The 24595-nt window shown below is 39.5% G+C and overlaps 1 protein-coding gene across 1 annotated transcript in view; it reads right to left on the bottom strand.

Moving 5' to 3' along the window:
- Nucleotides 1-2104: 2104 nt before the first annotated feature.
- Nucleotides 2105-24595, bottom strand: part of LOC150079305 (NACHT and WD repeat domain-containing protein 2-like) — a 28432-nt gene continuing 5941 nt past the window's right edge. The window contains exons 2-3 of the mRNA XM_090383026.1: nt 16702-16927; nt 2105-6290 (exon numbers count right to left, since the gene is read on the bottom strand). Of these exons, the coding sequence (XP_090239152.1) occupies nt 2105-6290; nt 16702-16927 (4412 nt within the window). The remainder of the gene's footprint in view (nt 6291-16701; nt 16928-24595) is intronic.

Below are 24595 nucleotides of genomic sequence, written 5' to 3'. Positions count from 1 at the left end.
TACAGATCTAGTTAAAGTGCTTCAGCATGAAATTTTATCCTTGTTAAAAAACCTTGTCTATCTTCGTGATAGTTAATAGCAACCTTGGATAATAAATTTTTTATACCCTTTGACCAAGTTGCATGAACGAACCAAACAAAGGTAAACCTGATCGCTTCATGAGATTAATCGTTTCAGCATTATACTAGGCTGTATTCTCATGTAGAGCAATGGCCATTACTAACTTTTATATCTTCTAAGACTGGTTAAATAATTTCTGCCAGTTATCTTCATTAGTATTCTCCCAGCAAAGCAACATTGCTCCGTACAAAAATTCTTTCATCTGCTTTATTGTGACAACCTCATAATAGGCTATCTGATTACTTAGACTCAACTTGTTAACAGATACTTTAAACTAAACTTTTCTCTGCAATTCCATTGCTGTACAGATAACCATGCACCATATCCTTGATTATGGATGTTTGAGCAATAAATAAATAAAATAATTATGCAGGTTTATTTTTTAATAATAAAAAAAAAAAAAACTTTGTCGTGGAATGACTGCATTTTTCCCAAGAAAATGTCATAATTAATTTAAAATACACTCTTCTCTGTTTCAGTGGTATATTCTATTGAGTAGAGTGCTTGATTAAAGTTTATCCGCAAGAAACAGATGATGACATCAGCGTGCCGTGTGAAGGCGAGGTCAAAAACCTACAGTAATGGTTAAATACCTGCGAGCATCTCTTTGAGGTAAGCTGTTTCGGTTATTAACTTTGCAATCATTAGTATGTGCAGAGACGCTCTACGTTTCTTTATGCTGAAGAATAAGCTGTGAACAAAATAATATCTGAGAGAAAGAATGTAATTTTTTCAAAAAAGCCTTCAGACTTAATATTACGTTAATTTAAATAATAATCGTGTCCGCTCGACCCCTTATTTGCTTTCAGCACATAACGAATCGCATAATTTTCGCAATTTTAAGAATGCAGCTGGTGCCCATTATCCAAAGAGATTCCACTGAAAACCAAAGGCGAGGTGAAGCTATCCTTTTTATTATTCACGTGACTGCGTAGTAGGCTACTGCCTACTATGCAGTCATGTGGATAATAAAAAGGATTCTTCTGTTTGAGTAGATGCAAGACATGGTAAAATAGGGGGCGCATTCTTCCAGCCCTTATTAAGGTGTTGCAGATGAGGGAATTCGTCTGGATCTCTAAGCGTCCTCACAAAGGAACTACTCACAGCTGCATAGCTTCGATAGTTGCAAACATTGGAAGTTCATTAATGTACAGGTATAACTTGCTTCTCCAGTTATAGCTAAAAGTGCATTTGAGTTCTTCGTCACAATCGCTTTTAAGTTACAAACACATAATCGTTAAAACAAGGTCTTCTTATGTCGGATTTATCCTCATGTGAAATGAAAATGCTTAAAATGCTCCATAACAAGCTTTAAATTATTTACTTACGCAAAGCACAACCATTACTTACACTTAATCCGAGCAAGGTAATTATTTATTTTAAATATCTGCGAAAATCAGGATTGCAAATGCAAGTTAGCCTTTTGAAATGTTAAATAAGTTAATCATTTATCCAGTTGTTCAATTGTAAAAAAATTCTAAATTAAGTTATTTTTAATTAAAGGTAAGTATCTATTACTGTTTCTAGTACTTCATTCTTTTAATATGCAAATTATTTCTTAATATTATCATATTGATTTTCTCAATTTCCAAGTATTGTTAATAATTTTAATTGGAACCCATTCTAATAAAGTCATGATCACTATATTTATATATAGACATTAATGTTGAGCCAGTTACTTCTTCCTCGCAATAACGTTGAAATAAAATTACACGTGAAAAGAAATACATGATTCCTCACAGAGGGATACTGTATTGAGCACGACAGACAGTGGACTTCATTCTCCTTTTGTATTCATATGTGTGATCTGCGTTAAAATATATATATATATATATATATATATATATATATATATATCTAATCGAGTTGTAGAAAAAATAATTCACACAAAGGAACTGATGTAGTGTCCTTATTGAGCGCAGAGTTATTCACAAGAATGTTCATTGTTCTACGAAAACAGCAGTGAAACCACTTTGCAAAATATTCATGTAGTGATGGTAGGGACGACGACATTTTCAGAAACTTCGGAAGAATTGGTAGTGGTAGTTACATCAGAAGCTGTTTGCGCCTCTTTCTGAGTATTGTCTGGGGTTTCTTCAAAAATTCTGTTTCTCTTCTTGCTGAGAGCCAACACCGCTGCCTTCCTAAAGTTCGCGATGCCTCGGCTAACTAAACTCCCTGTACGGCTTGGCAGTTCGCTGACACGTTTTCTCGTTTCCGGGTTATCCACATCCACAATGGCCAGCACGGTGAAGCTTCCATCAACGCCACCAACCACTAAGAAGGAACCATCTGGAGTTGTAGTTATAACCTGCGCATCAGCCGACACCCGATAGTTCGCAATCATCTTTCCATCATTTACGCGGAACAGCCTTATCGATTTCCGTCCACTATGATAATAAATAACGTATTTATCTTTTGGTGTGAATGCCGTCATTGTACTAAATACACCTTCGGCAACAGGCCTCAGGAGTTGATGGACTGTTTTTCCGCAACGGAGTTCAATAAGTTCCAGTCCTCCTTCCGTTCCGGCGTACAGTCCAAGTTTACCGTTGCTCGAGCACACGCCTTGCCACCTTCCTATGGTCCGATTAATTTTCTTTGCAACCACGTCAATAATATGCGATCTGTCATCATCAACAATCACCACGTGACTTCCTTTTCCTGGATAGGGTGAAAGTTTTCTAATGGTGTTTATTTCATCGAATTTGTCGATCCTGTGCATGAAGCCACCCGTCTTGGCATGATGGATCGAAAGGCATTCCTTGTTTATATCTTCGCTGATTAATACCAAGAAGTGTCCGTCTGTTGTAAGCATAAATGGCTTGATGATGAGGACAGGAATGCGGAAGGTGTATAGTGGTTTTCCTTCGGGTACGGAGCGACACGTGCAAAGAGCCTCCATATCGTATTCTTGTGACACTATGATTGCCCTTGTGTCATCCGCAGCAAGCATCATTTGCTTAACAGCCTTCTGTTTGTGTCTGGTTATAACAGTCCCTTCCTGTATTTTCCAAACTAGGAACATCCCCGACTCGATGCTGACAATGTGAGCACAGTCGGAGGTTATGATTGCGTGGGTGATAATTGCCCCCACTTTATTTTCGGCAAACTTTGTACGGAGCTTGCCCGATCTTACCCTCCACAGTCCGATGGCACTTCTTGTGACCGTGACAGCTGTTTCACCGGTTCTGTCGAAACTAATGGAATCCACTGCCATGTCTAGTTTGTCGATCACGTGAGCATGTTCAAATATATTGGCCACATTCCATATCTTTAAGGTTCTGTCCAAAGATGATGTCACTATAGAGTTATTTTCGTCCACCGATATGGAATGTATGTGTTGAATTCTACCAAAATGTGCGTCCAGAGACCGTATTAAATGCCCGTTATTGGTAGTCCAGAAATATAAACATTTGCGGATTCCCGCTACAACATACTGATTATACTTGGTAATGGCCACGCAGCTTTGGGAGTGCAGCAGCCTGGTAGAGATGTTCCTCACTCCATCGGGAAGTCCGCAGCTGACATATTTATCAGACGACAACTTCCAGACTATAAACTCCGCCACCAAGGTGGCAATAAGAACGGTGTTGTCAGATGTTAGTGTAAGACACAATACTTTACGAAGTGATGCCGGCAAAAAGTTAGTCTTTTCAGTCCACCTATCAATGGATCTGCTGTAAAGCGATATGGAGAAGCTGTCCCCTTTTCGTACGCTGACATACACTTCCTCTCTGGTTTTATTGAACACTAAACCACCGCAAAACTCCAAGTCCTGTATAGGTTGGTCATCAGAAAACGATCTTAGAATTTGAATGCAGTTTTCCTTGTCCGATGTGCGGAGTATCACGTGATATTCACTACGGCTAACTACTTTAACGTATACCATGGAATGGTTTTTCGTTTGGATTGTTCGGTTTGCGATTTTCTTACAGCTGCAGGTACAATACATCGACCATTCATATTTCGACCAGGTCACGAATACAGAGCTGGCAACGCTAATTCCTTTAATGTAGCCTTCCTCTTTCCTTTTAATGTTTATTTTAGTAATATCTTCTGTGAGCATATTCACAACAACAATGCAGTTGTAATTGGTGTATGAAACTGCATATTTTTCATCCGGGCTGACCTGCACCGTTTTAAAGATACCTTCAACATCTGGGTTAATATCTTGAGTGATCTCGGCAGTAGTCAAGTCCCATATTATAAGTTTGTTTGATACAGACAGCACATGGCGAGAATCAGATGTTACAACGAAGCCAAATACTGCAAAAGGATGACCTTCCAGGGAATATTTAAGTGGGCCACCTGGTGTGTGAAGACAATGATACGCTGGTACAAGCGCACAGTGTTCTGGGCCTCCTAAATCACATTGGTTGATTAAGGTTTGGATGTGGGGATGAATATCTTTGACGGGCAATAGTCTAGCCACAACCTGAGCTGAAACCATTTGAGGATAGTCGTTCAGGATGCTACCTCCAAGGCGAAGAGCATCGGCCACTAATGTTACTTCCCTTATGATTGTTTTCTCTCTAATATAAGCCTTTGCATCTTCGAAGTCCGCTAGGATACTTTGCAGAGGGCAACCACTGAGTTTATTGTACAGCCACAAATAGTTAAAGAGAACATGCTCATACAGGTCCGCAAACCTTCTAGATCTAACCAGATGGTACGGTAACTCACCAAACTTTCTTAAATTATATCTCAGAGTTCTGCCATCGGCACTGAGAAATACCAACGGTTGGAGGGGCACTTTTCTGTCTGCTTTCCCCTCCTTTTCAGAAAGAGCGAATCTCTGTCTCTGAACATCTGTGTACCGGAATGGTTTGGGTTCACCGCCACCCCAAATACCTAAGTAATAATCGGCAATGCTGGAATGAAAATAAAACACTGAGTTCAGATTTTTGAAGTACCGCTTACGTGCGGCATCTCGAAACTGTCGGTGATACCAGTTCAGTACGCTAACACTGTCAGCTTCTCTTTCGGCAAGGTAATTGGGCAGGTCGTTGCGAATCCTTGTCCATAAAAGAGGCGGTATTCTTCGAACTGGAGGCATGTGATATTGGTAGACATCTTCCAAGACTTTATCATCAAGAGAAAGTAGATCTTCTAGTTCACTTTCGCTTAGTCCGCTCTTAGAAGCTGTAATGTAAGCCAAAGCATGAGACACTAGTAACCTTCCATGTTGAACTTCGATTCTTTCTAGAAGTTTCATTATACTATCCGTTACGGTGTACGCTAAAACAGTTTCTTTAGGTTTCGTGTAAGATTTCCAACGACAAATATCTGCAAAGACGAGCTTTACATAGATAGGAAGTGTGCAGTGCGTCAAAGCAGTTCGCACAGTCTTCCACTGGACAGGAGTTAGATCCCTATTTGCATTGGCCATCCACATCCTTACGGTGGACATGGCTAGTTCCATGCCCAGCGATTTAATTTCCAGAAATTGTGATTCGCTTTCAAAAATCCTTTGCAACAAGTTTAAATCGATGCTGTCTTCTTCGGATACCACTGATATGACCATTTTCACATAAGGTGGCAGACTGGTAGGAAGCCAAGAGACTCTGTTTGCAAGGTTTAAGCCGGAGAGCTGATCAACGGAGTCGAGCATAATACATATAGGTTGTTCGTAGCATGCGTATGTCAGAAGGCGTTTTAAGTAGGAAACCAATGGTACCAGGTCTTCTGGAGCATCCCTCCAGCACAAGCTGAAATTATAGGCTACTTGTTGACAGAGGCTGGTCAACAGTGGTATAATGGAAGAACTGTCTGGGGTGGTGCCGATAAAGCGGAGTAGTAGTATGGGTTTCTGATTTTCAGTATACCACGAGTTCACGAGACTTGCAGATTTAGCCATTAAAGATGTTTTTCCACATCCGCCTATTCCATGAAGAATCAAAGGTTGCTCATTGCTGCTCTGTATGTAGCATCCTATGTGATCAAGTTCGTCTTCTCTGCCCTGAAATATTTTCACGGAGTTATTGCAGGCGTGAAGGTGCTGCAAAATCTCCGTGACAGTGGAAGAACACATGTTGATCGCCGCCTTACGCATGGCCTTGTCCACCAGTTTCATGATGTACTTAAGGAAATGGGCCGTGAACACTGATAGATACTCTTTATGTTCTTCACCATTCAGTCCTTCTTTTCCATACCAATCAACGGTAAACCTGATGGTGAAAAAAAAATCGTTAGTAATGTTTCTTACGGACACCTATATTGATTATCAGCAGAAAAAAATTAATGTTTAATTTCTATGAAAAGAAACTTATCATGGAACTTAAATCAAGATAGCATCTTGATAAAAAAAAAAAAAAAAAAAAAAGACTTAATTATCTTTTGCATTTGCGAAACGAGCCTATTTACTCGTATCACTGAAGATCGTTAGAAAGACAGATTTCCTTTACTCGCAGAATAATTTTACAACTTCTTTTTTGATGGGTAAAAGAAAATTAAATATTGAAATCAATAATCACTTTTGTTACTAAGAAGCATTTGTGTGATTAGACGCATTCATTTTTTTTTTTTATATTCTTGTTTCATAGCTGTGAACAGTGTCTCTGTTCCCTTATAGTAGTTGCAATCGTTTTCGTTCCACGCCATATGAAAAAGGCCTGATTTCAACTCCGGGTCAATATAGGGAAAATTCTAGGGGCATTGTGAACACAACGGCAAGGGCTCAATGGTCAAAGGCTCAAAAAACCGAGTCCCCCCAATGTAGGGACTCGGTTTTTTTTATCCTGCAAACAGAAGAAAAACTGTGCCAAGAATACACACAATTTATAGACAATATATTAACGCCTTTTGGCCTATCTCATATTGTGAATGCCATCACAACGAGTTGCCCTGATATTGCACTACCTCGCTTTGCCAGTGGAGAAGACCCATGTTACTCATTCTCGGCGGACACCACTACCCAGACGGCACCGTTTGTCAATGGGTATGGGATAATAAACACTCATATTCACATCTCTGTCCCTATTAGACATAGGAAACCGAAAAGGTGGAGGAAAGTGATAATAGGAGGGGACAGTTACTGCTCAAAATCACACTCACTCAAGTTATTCACTCATAAATCCCTCGACTAGGTAACGCTTCTCCAGCAGGGAAGACCGTTGTTACCTATTCTCAATAATGGACACCATCAGGCTCCTCCAGACAACACCGTTTCAAGGCTTGTTGGCCTCTCATCGGTTGGTTCGTGGGTGGGTAAGTGGGTGGGTAGGTAGGTAGGTACCCTGGTGATACAATAAGTGACAACCCAGTTATGAAGTATAACTCCACAGTATGAGAGATTCCAGCTGGTGTGCGACAGCTGGAAGGTTAATAGTAAACGTTTAATTTTATTGATTTCTGTACTTATCCAGAAACTGTTGACCTCGATGGTTGCAAGTGGATTTATCACTCTCTACTATTTGAAATGTTCAGAACGTATTAGGCCGACCGGGCTAGCCAGGTGGGTAAAGTCCCTGCCTGGCAACCCAAAGGTCGCGGGTTCGATTCCCGCCTCGGGCTTGGATCAAAGTACTGCAAAAACCTTGGGAGGTGCATTATGGCCACAGAAGCCTATGCGCCAACAACTACCAAAAAAAAAAAAGAAAAGAACGTATTAATTTCAGCAAAATATATTTTAAATTATGAGGTGTAATATGTATCTTAAAGAAGAAATTACGAGTCATATTTTGATGAATAAATCTCTGTTATTTTGCTGACACTAATGTAATTTCTGAACATATATAACATAAATAAAGATTTGGATATCAAAACTGTCTGTCTAGGTCAGATTTCATATTATATCATTGGAATTAAGTAATGCAGAAGTTTATAATGCAAGTGGAAATATTGTAACAGTGAAAGTTTACATTTACCAATTACTGACATCGTTAATTGAAATGGTTTTTCCCTTTATATAAAAAAGTACTTAATGTATTAAAATTTTATTTTCTTTACCAGATCTGGAAAAGAGTTTTTTCCAAATTTGGAAAGAACATCTTTTTTTAATTGTAAACGTCGGAATCGTATTGCCTTAGTATTCCTTAACCCAGATGAGCCTTTTAAGTAAAGCCTACCATTACCACCATCTTGATTTCATTCCACGGCCGGACATCATAATAGGGTACAACGGTATTCTATTAGGCTATGTCTGGACAGAAGTCCGTTTCACAGCGACGTCACTGCCACTCATTTCAATAGCATGTTGAGGAACACTTTGGCCGTTATGATTCACTCTGTCTTCCTGAGTAGGATTTCCACCAACGAACGATAAACTGTAAGGGTTGTAGTGCTGCATTCCTCCTGTAGAACAGTGACCATTTTGCGAGCTGCCCAAGTTGGAAGTGTTGGTTTGGCTTTAACCCGATTTTCAGATTAGTGATGATTGATTATTTCGATTATAATCGTATCATTCGCTTATATCATTGTGGACATGGAAGAGCCCAAATGAATTAACAACTAATGAAATAGACATCATCCTCACTAACAGAAGATATATCGTGAATGATGTTACCGTCCTGAACACTAAGGCGCCTCCGTAGCCAGGTGGAAAGGAGCAGCAGTGCGTAGCACACGCTTCTTGATTAGACCGGGGTTCGAGCCCGTCACCACAAAATACGGAGGATGCGGAAAAGTCAGGGAATGACCACCGCATATTCCCGGAGCAATATGGCCTTAGTTGCTAATGCTCCTAAAAAACCAAATAGCAACAACCTGAACCCTAAGCTGTTGAAACCAACATTAGTCTTTAAGGAAGAACTGCCACATCGTAGGGCGCATGCAATTGTCGAAAACGTTAGTGTAGGCATCGGTGTTCATGGTTCTCCTAGGATCGGCCCCGAGTGCAAAGCGATAGTGACAAGCGTTTTTTGTCTGCGATTCATAGAGTGATCTTTGAAAGTGAATAGTTCTATTTTTGTTGTATGATTTTCTTCTGTTTTGTTCACTTAGTGGTTCTTTGCCTAAAAAGTCTTACGTAAGAACCCAGAAAGGGAATCTACCTTTGGTTTTTAGTACTTATATTAAATTCTTGCTCTACTAACCTTAATAACTGCTTGGTCACTGATGCACCGCTCCTGCCTCCACGTGGCGGGGCTGGTAATCTGGGAGAAGAAAGTCCTTCTCCCAGGGTTAAAAGGAGTAAACATGGACACTAATGACTTCCCACGATTAGAGCCAAAGAGCTCTCAACATGACAACCATGAAACTGATCATGACTTTTCATTGTCGAAAAGACTAAAAAAAGGATGAAAACAAGCAGGAACCTGCAGATTTCCTGATCATCCATTCTCTCTCTTCACAACCTGTCATCAAGCTCTCCCCTTTCATCATACAACGATGCCTTGAAAATGCAGCAGCATCTCCAAAAATGGTGAAACGTCTTCAATCTGGTGATTTGCTAATAGAGACCTCTCACCCAAGACACTCTGACCTCCTGTTAAAACTTACATCTTTAAGTGGAATTCCACTTCAAGTCACTCCACATAACACCCTGAATTCTTCCAAGGGAGTGATCAGTGAATGGGACCTATTAAACGTTTCAGAGGAAGAAATAATCCAGGAACTAAAGGATCAAAATGTAACTCAGGCCAAAAGAATCATGATACGAAAAGACGGCACATTAGTCCCAACATGTAGCATAATTTTAACCTTCAGTTCACCGAATCTACCATCCTCAGTCAAAGCAGGTTATTTAAACTGTCTTGTTGTTCGGTCATTTATCCCGAACCCTCTGAGATGTTACAAATGTCAGAAATTTGGCCACTCCCAGACAGCATGCCGTGGAGATTCAACATGTCCAAACTGCGGTTGCAAAACTCATACTCAATCAGAATGCAAGGCTCAAACTCCGCAGTGTCCTAATTGCAGGGGCAATCATCCAGCATACGCCAAAGATTGTGATCTCTGGAAGTTAGGAAAAAAATACAGAAATACAAGGCTGAAAATAAAGTATCTTTTCAAGAAGCAAGAAGGCAAGTAAATCAAGTATTCCAAAAACCAGTTACGCTTCGGCTACCCATAGTCACAAATCAGTAGCATGTCAAACAGAAGTGTCAGTCTCTCCTGACAAATCTATCGCCGACTGAGCTCGATCAGTACTATCAACTCATCCTACATCTGAATCACAGTTAGTGGACAAAAGTAATAATACGCCACTCACAATTCCAACTCAAAGCATAACCCACAGTAAAATGGCAGAAAAATTGCATAAATCAGATTATGTGGAGGTGAAACAACCAACAAGCATGGATACTGATGATATGCCCAACCAAGAAGATTTTCTTGAATTACATGCAGATGGAGATATGGAAGATAAAAATGATTCAGGACGCCCTAATTTTTCCAGAAAAGAAAAATCTAAACCTGACCGTTATAAACAACCCATGCATAAAAAGCAGACAGATTCATCTTCCTCGTACAAAACCAAATAATGGCACATATTATCCAATGGAACTGTAGAGGTCTTCGCAGTAACATAGATGATATACATGAATTAATTCACCACTATAAACCTCTTGCAATATGCTTGCAAGAAACTAATTTGACATCTCTGGTCTCAGTTTCAATCAAAAATTACACTGTGTTCAGGGAAGACAGGACTGACTCCAATAGTGCTCATGGAGGAGTAGCGATACTCCTGGATTCAAGCATCCCCTCCAGACGCATTCCATTACAAACATCCTTAGAAGCCGTTGCCACGCGTGTTGTTAATGGTATTACTCTGACTTTGGTTTCCATTTATCTTCCGCCTAATTATCAATATGCTATTCAGGAACTTGAAGATCTTGTTACGCAGTTACCATCTCCTTTTTGTTTACTAGGAGACTTTAATGCACATCATCCATTATGGGGTTTCCCCACTTCCGACGAGGTAAGCTTATCGAAATGCTGATTGATAGACAGAATTTAACATAACTAAATACTGGGTCTCCTACATATGTGCATCTCCCTACGGGCTCAACATCTGCAATAGACCTTTCCATTTGTTCCCCAATCCTCTTTCCAAGTTTAGATTGGGTATCTCTGAGTGATCCTTATAGCAGCGACCATTATCCGTTAATCTGCAAAATTCAAACATCCTGTTCCTTTCCAACTGAAATCCGTCACAATTCCTCAATATCAAACAAGAAATAGACGAAAAATAAATTACTGGTGGAATGAAGATTGCAACAATGCAAAAAAAGAGAAAAACAAAGCATGGAACCTATTCCGCAAGCTTCCTACCTCCTCCAACCTTATTTACTATAAACGGCTTAGAGCTAAAACTCGTTATATTAGACGCAAAGCAAGAAAAGAAAGCTGGATTAAATTCGCCTCATCAGTTAATAAAAATACCGATATCAGATTAATCTGGAGAAAAATAAAATGTTTGAACAGTAAATTTCTACCTTTATCCACACGCTACTGAACTGGAACGGACAAGAGCTCTCTAATCCCACAGATATCAAATGCACTGGGAATTGTATTTTCTCTGTTGTCTTCTTGTAACGCTTATGATCAATCATTTCAAAAACGTAAAACCGTTACGAAGAAATCCAGACTGGATTTCAGTGAAAATTCTGCTTTATCTTATAATCAATCATTTACCATGTTTGAGCTACAGCAATCTCTTGCCAACTCAAGAAACAGTGCCGCTGGCCCTGATGGGATATATTGTGTAATGCTCCGAAATCTGGATCAAAGATCACACTCTTCGCTGCTCATATTTTACAATCGATTTTTTTCTGAACATACCTTCCCAAGTTCCTGGCGCCATTCTTGTGTACTACCGATTGCAAAACCCGGTAAAGATCATTCTGTTCCTCAAAATTACAGGCCGATATCCCTTACCAGCTGTCTTAGCAAAACTCTCGAGAAAATGATACATCGCCGTCTCACTTGGTTCGTCAAGTCGCAAAACTTGATAAATAACAATCAATTTGGATTCCGGAAAAACCGATCTTCATTGGATCTCATGATAAAAGCCGAGACAAATATCAGAAATGCTTTCATCAAAAAGGAACATCTCGTCATGGTCTGTCTTGACGTTGAGAAAGCTTTTGACACTACGTGGCGTTTTGGCATCTTAAAGGATCTACATTCTCTTGGTCTGAGAGCTAACTTACCATATTTTATCCAAAATTTCCTTCAACAGAGATCCTTTCGAGTTCGTTATCGGGGAACCCTCTCTAAAATCTTTATCCAAGAAGAAGGAATTCCACAAGGGTCTGTTCTCAGCGCTACCTTGTTTGCAATGAGAATGAATCATATAACTGAACTCATTCCGAAAACTGTGGATTCATACCTTTTCGCAGACGATCTCACAATTTCTTGTCATTCTCAAAACATGCATTACATTGAACACCAACTACAAATATCAATCAATTGCATCCTGACATGGATGACACAAAGTGGTTATAGACTATCCAGCCAGAAATCTACTCTCATTCACATCTGTACCAGACGCAATATGCATCCTGAACTCGAGCTCCAATTGAATAACCATCCTCTTCCTATAGCTAATTGTATTCGTCTACTAGGATTGTTCTTTGACAGTAAATTAAATTTCCAAAAGCATATTGAACATCTCCGGACTACTTGTCAAAAAAAACTGAACATACTCAGTCTTATCAGCCACAACATGGGGAGCAGATCGTTATAGCCTGCTTCATTTATATAGAACCATAAACAGATCACGACTGGACTACGGCGCGCCTGTCTTCGACTCTGCTAGGGAGAGTGCTTTATCTCGCCTCAACCCTATTCAACATTCAGCTCTCCGAACAGCATTAGGTGCGTTCAGAACATCTCCAGTGAAAGTTGGTATGTTGAAGCTCATGAACCTCCACTAAATATCAGGAGAAAGATGCTGCTGCTGAACTATTCAACCAAGATACAAAGCCAGACGACCCACCCTAATTGAGCAATACTTTATAATCCACAGTCATTGACATTCTATAGAAACAAACCACAGACAGTTCGCCCTGCTGGTATTAGACTAAAGCAACTAGCAGAAGATTGGGATATACACTTCAATAAAATCTTGCAAGATCCTATAGATCCTGATCCTCCATGGTCTGTCATCATGCCATCTTGGAAGATTATTTCCACCAGTGGGGTAAACACTCTCTATCAGACATTAACATCCAACAGCTACACATTGCACATACTCAACGTTATCCTGACTTCGCTAAAATATATACAGATGGATCGAAGTCTGAGAGTCGATGGGGTGCAGCAGTAGTACTCCCTGATACTATCATTTCTCTATCTCTTCCAACAGTGTAGTAGTTACATGACTGAATTATATGCCATAAAGCTTGCTATAGAAAATATGTTCCATATGTCAATTCAAAAGAGCATAATATACACAAACTCGCAGAGTTCCCTATTAGCCTTGCAAAACAACTCCCCATCTACTCACCCGTTATTAAAGTTCATTAGGACAGAGTTGATACGTCTCAGAGAGCATCAACAAAAGGTTATCTTCTGCTGGATACCAGGCCATAGTGGAATACCAGGAAATGAATTTGCGGATGATGATGCTGCCTAACATCCATCGAGAGCAGCCCCAACGAATTCCCTAGTACCGTTCACAGATTATAAAATGAATATACAAAGTATATGTAAAGGTCAATGGACTCTTCAGTGGCAAGCGCAAATTTTTAATAAACTACTTCAAATTAAATCTGTACCTAAATTATGGGCTTGCAGCCTCAATGAAAACAGACAGAAGAAGTAATTGTAGCCAGAGCCAGAATCGGCCATACTCATTTAACTCATCTGTTCCTCTTGTCAGGGAATGACCCTCCTCAGTGTACTCATTGTCATACACCACTCACAGTCAAATACATACTACTGGAATGTACTCTATATAATAATGCTCGACTAGTGTCATTCAGTTCTCTGGCAAGCTTAAAGGAACCTTTGTCACTTCGCCATATCATAGGCGAAAAATCAAATCTCACAGAATTCTTCTCCTTCCTAAAACGAATAGGATTGTATAGCCGTTTCTAACTGATTCCACGTGAACCAACATAGGCAGTATGAACCACCTTACTAAGTGCAACATGGCCTAAGTAGCCTTTGCACTTAAAACCCCATCAACATCTCCTAGGATCACCAAACAGCCTTGGTCATATCACGAGAAAGAGATCCACTCATAACCCCACTTCTTCCAAATCTCATTGTTGGCAAAATACATTCTGGTTGTAGACGTTCTCCAAGCTGCCTCCACACTCATACCCGTCCATATGATCGGAATAGGGTGTGGCGAGATTCGTCACTCTATAGAACCGATTTCCTGTCAGCTACGTAGGCAGGCCAATTATAGAGTTCGTTGCGCCATGTAAAGTGAGAACACTCATTGCAGTTGGTGACGTGTGGCTTATGTGCCGCCACTCTTCCGTGAAAGCTGAAACTGTGAAGCTTCGTACATAACGTGTTCGTACAAACCTCCACCCACCCTTGTTGATGCCTTAAATACCTGCCCGTTGTTTTGCAGGGATGTTTGAAAAGATTGTCATACTGTCTTTCTGAGAACCCTCTGGTCACGTGGAATATTTTCATGATCATTCTCTCGCTTTCTGGATGGTGGTGCCATCATATTTTCATTTCATGACGACGTCACTGCGTGTCGACTGGACTGAAGATTGCAGGATGTGAGCAATATGACGTCTGACAGAAATAGTTGCCTCGAAATTAGTCATCTTGGCTCTACGTGGCACGACGAGAACAACTTGTGCGGCTCATACGTCTTCCTTATATACCGGTTTGAGACATTTGTTCATCTAGGTGGGTCCAGTGGACTACGAAAGCAGGTTGTCTGGATCGGTTTTGGAGAATAGTATATAAATATGGTTAATATAAAGGATGAGAACTTTGAAAATTTTTGTAGTGAGGATATTCGCGCTAGTTCAAAAAGTAACGGTGGTAGAAACTGTAAAAGTTTTTAAGTGCCATAAATTATAGGTGTTTAATATTGATTCAATGATTCACTCTGTAGACATCCATATGGTATTCGTGTACCTGTCACACTTTGGCTAACTATTCCTGTCAGGAAGCAGTATCATGATGTGTGGTGTTCTTGAGATTTAGATATTTTAGTAAGTTTGTAACATAATGAATTTTACGTAAAAAAGAATTAACGGAGTGAGACTATTCTGTGTAACTCCTTCCCTCATTTCAATGTCTCTTCAGACTTTCGAGGTTCTCTGAAGTTTCTGACACAAGCCATTGCTTTAATACATTGAGATATGCTGTCTGTGACAGTGTTCTGCAAATAAGGATAGCCTGTATACCTGTTGTTTTAAGAGCATAAAAAAAGCGCTTCTCCTTTTCATAAGATTTATACAGCATATTTAACTCACTGGATTTTGATATGGACTTGCATGGATTTCTCACGAACACTGTGCATTTTCATCGCCAACCCTTGGATAACCTTCTACAGGAATCCAGTCTCTGTTAGTTCGGGTTACAAGGGTACCCGGGGTATCTTAAGATTTCTGAGACGAGACAAAACAGAATGGCGGTAACGAATTTTGTTTTATGGAATGAGAGTAAAAATAACGCATTCTTCAATCATGCGGCATGTTTTTCGACTGCTACCATCTGTACCATCAAGTAAGCTATCAGAGCTTTTGCACGATACGCTTTATTCCTTACATATTAAATTATTATGTGTACATATTTTTCATACATTTTCAATGAGTGTGCCATAATTTACATGTGACAGATCGTAGTATCATTTTCTCTTTTGTTCTATGGTACTACGATCTGTTACATGTAAATTATGGCACTATTTATGGCGCTGTTTCTTCCACAACGTGTGAATAGATCTATGCTCGATGCCCGTGGAGATAGGCAGAAGGTTTGTTTTTTGTGCACTCTGTGGTTTTCTCAAACGTTTTTCATCCAATAAACAGTGCATGCAATTTATTGACACAGCATACCAAAGCTTCACGTCAACAGCCTTATTGTTCATTCTAAACAAACTCAATCGAGCTTTATCCAACTAACAGTTTATACATATTGTTAAACAAGAATTTTAATGTCTCATCTCAGAAGCTGTTTCCGGTTACACAAGGGCAGGCCAGTGAGCTAGTAGTAGAAAAACTTTAGAAACTTTAGTAGAAAAACTACCTTTAATTTTTCTACTAGATTTAAAAGTGCTCTCCAGATGCATTAATGCGCCAGATTTATTACTATATTCTACCAGCTTATTCATGCTTTTTCTGTGAGAAGTATTTTAGCAGCTGCAGTAGTAGTTTTGATCTCATGATCAAAGTTGAACCTAAGGCCCTTTAAAATTTTGTTTTAGTTCTCCAAACACAGACAGATGACAGATGTGGTGGGAGATGGTTTTTCATTAGCATACAACTGCAAATTCCATGCGAATGAGAAGGAATTACAACCAGATATTATTGTGATATAAAAGTAAAACTAAAAGAATAACTTGAAGTTAATGATAAATATAATATCGTATAATACAATGTAAGAAAACTCTGAAACCGTCTAGTCCCGATGGCTGTACTGAACTGATAAAAAAACAGAAAAATTAATTTAGGGAATTTTTTTTTTTTTAAACTTCAAAATAAAAAATGGTCTTACTTAATCAAATTTGGAGGTCGAATTTTTTCAGTTAGCTTCACATCTCTTAGCTCTGAAAGGAGTTCTTGAGCTTCCATATCTACAATAGGACCTATTGTATCAATGAACTTCATAGCCGATCTAAAACAAGACATATCGATGTTTTCAATATGTCGGATGTAAGCTAGGCAGTGGTGCCTGGTGTTCGGTACACTTAAGATACCATTGATTACCTCTCGTTCGGTTACTGAAAGGAAAATTAAAATGAAATAAGTTGCAATATCAACCACAAAGTTGGTATATAATCATGGGAATATTAAAAAGACCCTTAATAAAAAGCTTAAAAATGTAAATATCCCCTCTCCTTCCCTCCCTCTCTACCCCATCAGCCTTTGCTCTCTCACTCGGCCCTCGTGGGTAGCACAGTTGGTAGAATCGCCGTTCTCCCTACATCGGGGGCTGGCGCACTATTGCCATAGATGCTGATGCGCCAAAAAAATCCCCAATCAACCAACCAACCCTACATCGGGTGGAATAGACCTGAATTCGAGTCCCGCCGATGATGTGAGGAATTTTTATGGACTTTTTTTTAAAACATAGCTGAGTTAGTCGGTCTGAGGCGTGGGCATAAGGTTTTTTTCTCCAGGAAACTCGGGTTTTTCGTACAGCAAACAGAAAATGGATCACCGAACACACGCAGTTTCTTGAAACTAATCCTCGATTTCTTCTCATCTGAAGAGGTGAAGGACACTCTCGCTCCGCTAACATGAGGATACAATCCACTATTGTGGTAATGTTTTGAGTTAGTATCATGATGAAGAGTTGCACAAGGTGCTTGAGCCTTAGGAGGGACTTATCAGAAGTGAAACAGGCTCTGCAATCAACTTCATAGACAATAATATTATTCCACATTGGGCTTAGCTGGTCGATGAATTCCGCCAACATTAGAATAAACTTCATATGAAGTAATTAGCCAGATCTTCGGACCTGAATCGCATCAGGTATATATTTTTTGCTTATGAGAAAAAATGAACTTGGACACATCGACCTCCTGAAAGGAAGGACCTTCCATGCTCTACTCGTGAAAGAAATATTTATTATTACAAGAACAAAACGTCTGTATAAGCAACATGAGAGCTCGTTGTAAGATTTGTTTGGCTCTGAAGGGTGATCATATTCCCTATTATATGCCCGAATTATGCAGAACTTGCCTCTCACATTTGGGAGGGGTCATGATTGTTTTATAATTCTTGAATAATCGAAAGATACGTATTTTTATTTTCAAGCAGGATGAGTCACATTAAGGAATTTACGGTGTTTCAAAGGTTCTTAATCACTGAATGTGTGTGTGTCAGTAATTTTCCACTGTGCATGGCAGCCATCTCGTAACTAATGTAGTGGAAAGATAGAATAATGAGGACAATTATTTTATTAAGCTATAATTTTAATGATTGTTTCTGCCACTTCCTTAATTTTGTTTACCCCATTTTGAGCAACGTAGATGTGTATAGTATCTTATGAAGGGGCAACACGAGAACATCAGTTCAAATCCGCTGTAGAACACCTTGTTGTCACAGAACTGTGTAAAGTGGAATTTTGGGAAAACAAACTAATGTGTGGAATTTCTGTCAGTTGTAGTTTCCGGAATCATAAAACACGCCGGGTTCTGGGCGGCAGCCCGTATAACTTGCCTTCTGGACCGGCAATGTCTGACATACCACGAAATTATAAGCACAGCTGCTGCTCTCAAGCTCTGCATCGCACCAACGAACGTCAGGTGCCGTTTGCAGTGGTGCATAGCCTATCGTTTTTGGAACAGTGGAATCTTAGGGAGCAATGTGTCTCATTACCCAGTTTTCGGATCAGACGGGTATGAGTGTAGAATATTCCTGGGAAATGTCATTTACCTCAGTGTATGCCACAATGAAGTTCGGATGTGGGGCTTCCAGTGATTCGGAGTTGGATCGTTGTTTGTAATGCCAAAACCGTCAATGCCGAATACTTTATTAACATCTTGGACAATCTGTCGATCCCATGCTAGTAGTAGCTTTATGGAAATGAGTCCTTCATGTGCCGGCATGATAATGCTCCAACCCATAAGAACAGTATAATAACCTGCAGGAAAACGAACACCAACGACTCGTGGTTCCAGTCTTCAATGGCCCAGAATTTCGATCAAGCACCTTTTTAAATGTCCATAATCCAAACTTAAATGATAGGTATAAATCTTTGGGATGAAGCGGAACTTCGGATTATGATACTGTCAATATGCCCTTCTCCAGCTGAACTGGTACTTCAGGAAGAATGGACACATTCCTGCTACCCGATACTTCAGTCTTCAGCGTAATATCCATTGCGATCTGTGCACTCCTTCCAGTGCAAGTCATAAGTGAATTTTTAGAGTGAATTTCTTTCGACTAGTTTGAGAGCGGTTCATGCACCGCCATCCTGACCTCTTCATCTTGACGTAGTGACATATGAATTCTTGGTTTTCAGTGCTAACGAGCAGTGTAATGCATAAAGAAACTTATCTTGGATGAAAATATTTTACTTTCTCCCTATTTTAGAGCTTTTCCCCATTTTATTTTATCGCAATTTCATCAGGTTATAAGTAGAAGTTCAACATTCTGCATATTCGAATCGCTTGATACCACAAATATGGTTTTTGTTCTTGTACTGTTTCTGTCTTGTAAACTACTCGTTCCTATGTCCGTCCTGGAGTATAAACAGAAAGTGTATTTAATTTGAGACAAACACAAAGTAATTTTTAATTTGTAAAATATTACAGGTCTTGAACTTCATGCTTTCGTCTTATTTTACAAATAAATCAGTTACCTGACATCATATAGTTATGCATGGCATCCTTATCCATCTTGTCGATTTTGTACAGTTGCAAAGCCGCCTTTCTCAACATCTTTTGTAATTTTCCCATCGTTGCCCACCAGGTGGCTTGGTCTTTAGACTGTAATTTGGTAACTTTCTGTAACATAATATGCAGTCCGTGATTAGCTGCTAAAATATGCTGCTATTTATGTTTTTATTGCAGTGATTATTCTTTAACATATACTCAGTTTATTATAAAAACAATGTAGAAAATAAAATAATGAAATCATCAGTGAATAGCATATTGTAGTTTTCAGGAAATTACTCGCGATTCGTTTTATCAATCCTGGTACTAAGAAGCAAAAAACATTTCTGCTCATTGGATGAACTAATTGAGAATGAATGGGAAGAAACTAGCAGCTCAACTGCTACATCACTGGTCGGAATTAGGATTCTCTGTTGTGTAATAACTCGATTGATGGCAACATTTAAATGTATAGATAGATTGAAATCAACTAGAAAAACACCTGATTTCTCAGAAGCTGCTGAAACACAGCCAATGGATTAATCAACTAATTGGTGCAGTAGCGACAATTGGGGATGCGAAATCAATCAGCATCCTACACTGAATTAGCCACTTTATAACGCCAACCAAATAGCGAGTACGTCCCTCTTTAACCCCCAGAACAGTCAATGTTCATCATGGCACAGACTCAACGAGGTGCTGAAAGCATGCCACAAGGATGCTGTCCTTGACTCAATTGCTTTACACAGATTTTGTAAATTGGGTGGTTGTGGATCTTGACTTCGAAGGTCTCTTCTACCTCAACTCACCGGAGGTTAATTGAATATATCGAGTGACTGGGAAGACCACTATAGTAGGCGAATTCACTTTCTTGTTACTAAAACCAGTTCTGTATAATTCTGGCCTTGTGCCATTGCACATTATTCTTTTGGAAGAACCTCTTCGCAGATGATAACCCTGTAGCTTCATAGGGATGCACCTGATCGGAACCAATTTCTAGCTGACCTTTTGCATCCAAATGTCTCACTGATAGCAAATGGCCAAATTTTCACCATGAAAACACTCCCCACTATCATCACCATGCATTGTTGACACCTGACAGGATGAGGTCCATGGACTCATACTCTTTTCGCCATATTCTGTTCTTCTCATTAGCGTGAAATAGCTGATGGGAAGAATGAAATAGGAACCAATATTTATCAGACTAGGCAACATTTTGCCCATCTTCCGCTGTCAAGCATTGGTTATTCCTGAGCCCACTATAACGGCATCTTTTTTGTTTTTGCTTATAGGAATCGAACACGGTTCAGTCTTCGGCTGCGATAACTGCATCCTCTAAAATGCCTCTTTGGTTATCACTGTTATATTGGGTTGTTATCTGACTGGCTGTAACCTTCATGTTATTCTGCCCAAATCTTCTCAGCGTCCGTTAGCCTTTAGAATCAACGAGCTGGTTCGGACGCCATGGTTGCCGTTGCCTCGATGTTATTTGCTTATTGGAGCAATTTCGATGTACCCGAGACTCGGTTGTACGTAAAAACCTCACCAGGATTTCAGTCTCCGAGAAACTCATACTGGTTCGTCTGGCGCTGACTAACGTGACTTTTCATGTTTAAAACCACTTAAATCTTTCGTTTTGCCTATTTTCGCAATGAATTGTATACTTACAACATCTGCCAACGTGTTTTATATTGCCTGGTTTTAATAACCATTTCTCCACGTGTTAAGGCTGCATACATTCTGCACATAGTTTGAGGCTTGAGCAGTGGCATAGCCAGGGTAGGTCAGCAGGTGCATTGTACCCCCTGACGCCGAAGTTTGAGGCTTGAGCAGTGGCATAGCCAGGGTAGGTCAGCAGGTGCATTATACCCCCTGACGCCGAAATCTGGTATTGTGGCAGTTTTTTAGCATTAGCCAATTGGTGCCTTTTTTTGTGACTATACCTGCTGACAAAAAATCCTGGCTACGCCATTGGCTCGAGATTAGTGCAGAGCTTGAGATCACAGGGTTGTCCTGTTGGTGCACAGAATACGATAGAGGGTACTGTTCTGATAAAGGCTAGTGATTTTGTAATTATGTAGCTAAGGGATTAGTTTGCATTCAAGCGATGTTTCTCTGGTTGCCTTGCTCTGGGTTTTCCGGTTCGCACAACGTGCAAATCGGCAGGTGAACACACCCTGTTACAAATATAATTCAGAAATGCGCAATATGGGCTGGGTCAAAAAACAAAACAAATTATTATATTAGGGTCGTTCGTAATTGATTACATATACCCATATATTTATTTTGTCTGTAAATTGCGCGTGTTCTCTGGTCAATTTTCCTGTTTCGCTGGACGGAAAAAACCCCAGTTTTTGGGAGGGGGGGGACCTTACTATCTACGCCTGAGACCGACTAACTCAGCCACTAAAAGCACATTAAAGTTCCTCGCGTCATCGACGGGATTTGAACCTGGCCTTTTCCATCCGGTGTGGGGAGGACGGTGACGATACCACTGTGCTACCCCCGCAGACCGTATGGTGTGGGTCGCTGATGCGCCTAAAATCCAACAATAAGAACAATAGTTGTCTTGAGACCATGTATCTCTGATGGGCTGAGATATTGGTGGCTGCTAGAAATTTAATTCGGAACAAGGCATATATATGGTGCTCGGTTTTAATTTTTTTTTTAGTTTCTTTTGATGGTTTAACTCAGTTAACAGTTCACGTTGACTTTCAGTAGTCTCTGAGTCAAGGTGACCTATAAAGCAACCAAGCCAATATACAGCAAGGAATAACGTGAGTTATTCTTTGTTGCATTGGCTTGACAGATTTTAAAGTGAGTGGACAGTCTACTGGTAGTATTAACTCTTACTGGGTTGGCTTTGTGCTTCTTATTTTTCACAGATTTTTGAGGGGTGTTACTGGGGCGTTTTTTGGCCGAGGGAGAAAGTATGTACGTAGTTGTGTTGAACATATAGAACTTGGTGATGTAGAAGACAGATTCCATAGTGCGGAGAGGTGGATGCTGGTCCAAGGTATGCTGAGAAAAATATTGAGACGTGAATAAAATACCTGCAGGATAAAATTCCTTGGCACTGGATCGAAGGAAAGACTAAAGTTGTGTTCAGAGGACGGAACAGAAGAAAGAAAGGCTAGCAAGATTGGGCTTAGGGAAAGAAGCATATGGAAAGATGACATTTATTCTCAACGCTAAGTATGTGTCATGAAACTCTGTTTTTAGCTTTCTGATAATTTGTTTCAGCAAGGGTAGGGCAGATTCGATCTTCCGGGAGAGAGCGTGAGAGGAGGGTGCAGTTGAAAGTCAAGGAGAAGGAAAATGGGAGTCTCAGGAAGAGGCGGGAGATGAGCTTAACTCTGGAGGGTGCTGTGAGGGGATGAAAGATTTGCTGACTTAATTTTTGATTTTTATGCAGGTAATGCGCTGCCATTTCAGGTGATTAGATAAATGAAGCCTTGATCTGTTTATATTACGCGCAATACGTTTGTAAATCTGTTCTGTATAATGCTAAATATACCACTGTATTCCACTAAGGTCAGATATCTCTATGTAGGCCTTGGCTTTTAATTTTCCATGTTTAGCTTTAATTCACTTTCTCATTTATTTTTTACTTTCATTTTACTTTTCAATATATTATTTCCTTTTATTTGGATTACTATTTGAACAACGTGCTCTAAAACTTCTAGCCTACGGCTCTGACGGGTTGTCGCAATAAGCTTTTTGCAATAAAGATCTTAATTTGTGCTTTTCCAGTCCACAGGAATAGCTCCACGGTCAAGTTACTATCTCAGTTGCACTCCTTGGCTGCATCCTTTAATATTACTGGGTGCATCCCATCCACCCCACAAGCCTTGCTACCCTCTCTTTGCCTCACTAGCTTTTCTGATAGGTCTTTCTCAGTTGTCACCATTATTAGCACTCTTCTCTGTTTTCCCCTTGTTCGGCTATACAAAGTATAATGAACTGTATATAATAATATTATAAGGATCTAATGAACTGTTTATCAATAAGTCATATGATCCATTATAATATTATTTTACACACGAATCATATTTTCCTACGATGTAGAAGATTGATGACAAAATAAAAATATAACCTAAGTACTTTTAGGTAAGAGTGCTAAATAATAAGTAAGAGTGTAAAATAATATTGCTATTTTTATATAGTCAAGATATACATTTTGGCATTATTAGAGAATACTAAACTTTCATGCGGTTACCTTGTTGTTAAAATTAGTTAAGATAGAGCTGATGGGCTGTAGCACAAAGAGGGATGGAATTGAGTTGGTGTCCTCACGATACCACAGATCTAACAATGTTACGTCCATACCTAGATTACCGAGAGCTGTTCTTATAAGCCTAAACTCTGCTCCATCTATATGAGTAGGAATTGGGCGGTAACCATATTTCTGACCTAGAAATACCTGAAAGAAGACGAATGTAATTTTAAGGAATTAAAACGGTTTAATTCCTTAATCGGTGAAGTACACCGATCGGTGTACCTCACCGATTCTTAAAGCAAAAGAAAGTATTCTGCTGTAATGTGAAAATTCGAACTAGAATTATAAAATAATGATTTGTTTATTTAAAAATATATCGAGCTTTCTTTTATTGAATTGGACCACTGTCATTTTAATTGACTTATTGGGTGTGCGTCATAGGATATTCCATTTATCTTAAGGCTATGTAATTACTCATTTGTATGAAAATGTTTTACTTATTCTTAAATGTTCGTGTCTTTGGAAATTTAACTCTGCGTGTAAAATGAAGTACAATACTCGTATAGGATTGAGTTAAAAATTAAACTTTTATTATTATTATAATTATCCGTTTATTTAAACAAAGGTTTTGCCTCTACACAGCCTGATATCAAGGAGGGAGTAATACAAGTTACATTGAGTAAATAGCAGTTATAGGACCATGTCAACATAATAATAATAAATAAATTTTCTGTTTATACTCCGGGATGACCACACGGTCAGAGGAGTTCACAAGATAGAGAGTGAATACAAGAAACAGCACCGTATTTAGCAGTCACAGGCTTGAACCCCGGTGACTCAAGTCACTT

Source organism: Mastigoproctus giganteus, chromosome 10, assembly GCF_048544385.1.
Source record: "Mastigoproctus giganteus isolate SK-2022 chromosome 10, ASM4854438v1, whole genome shotgun sequence".
Lineage (NCBI taxonomy): Eukaryota > Metazoa > Arthropoda > Arachnida > Uropygi > Thelyphonidae > Mastigoproctus > Mastigoproctus giganteus.
The sequence above is the reverse complement of the archived record's forward strand: the minus strand, read 5'-3'. Positions and strand labels throughout refer to the sequence as shown.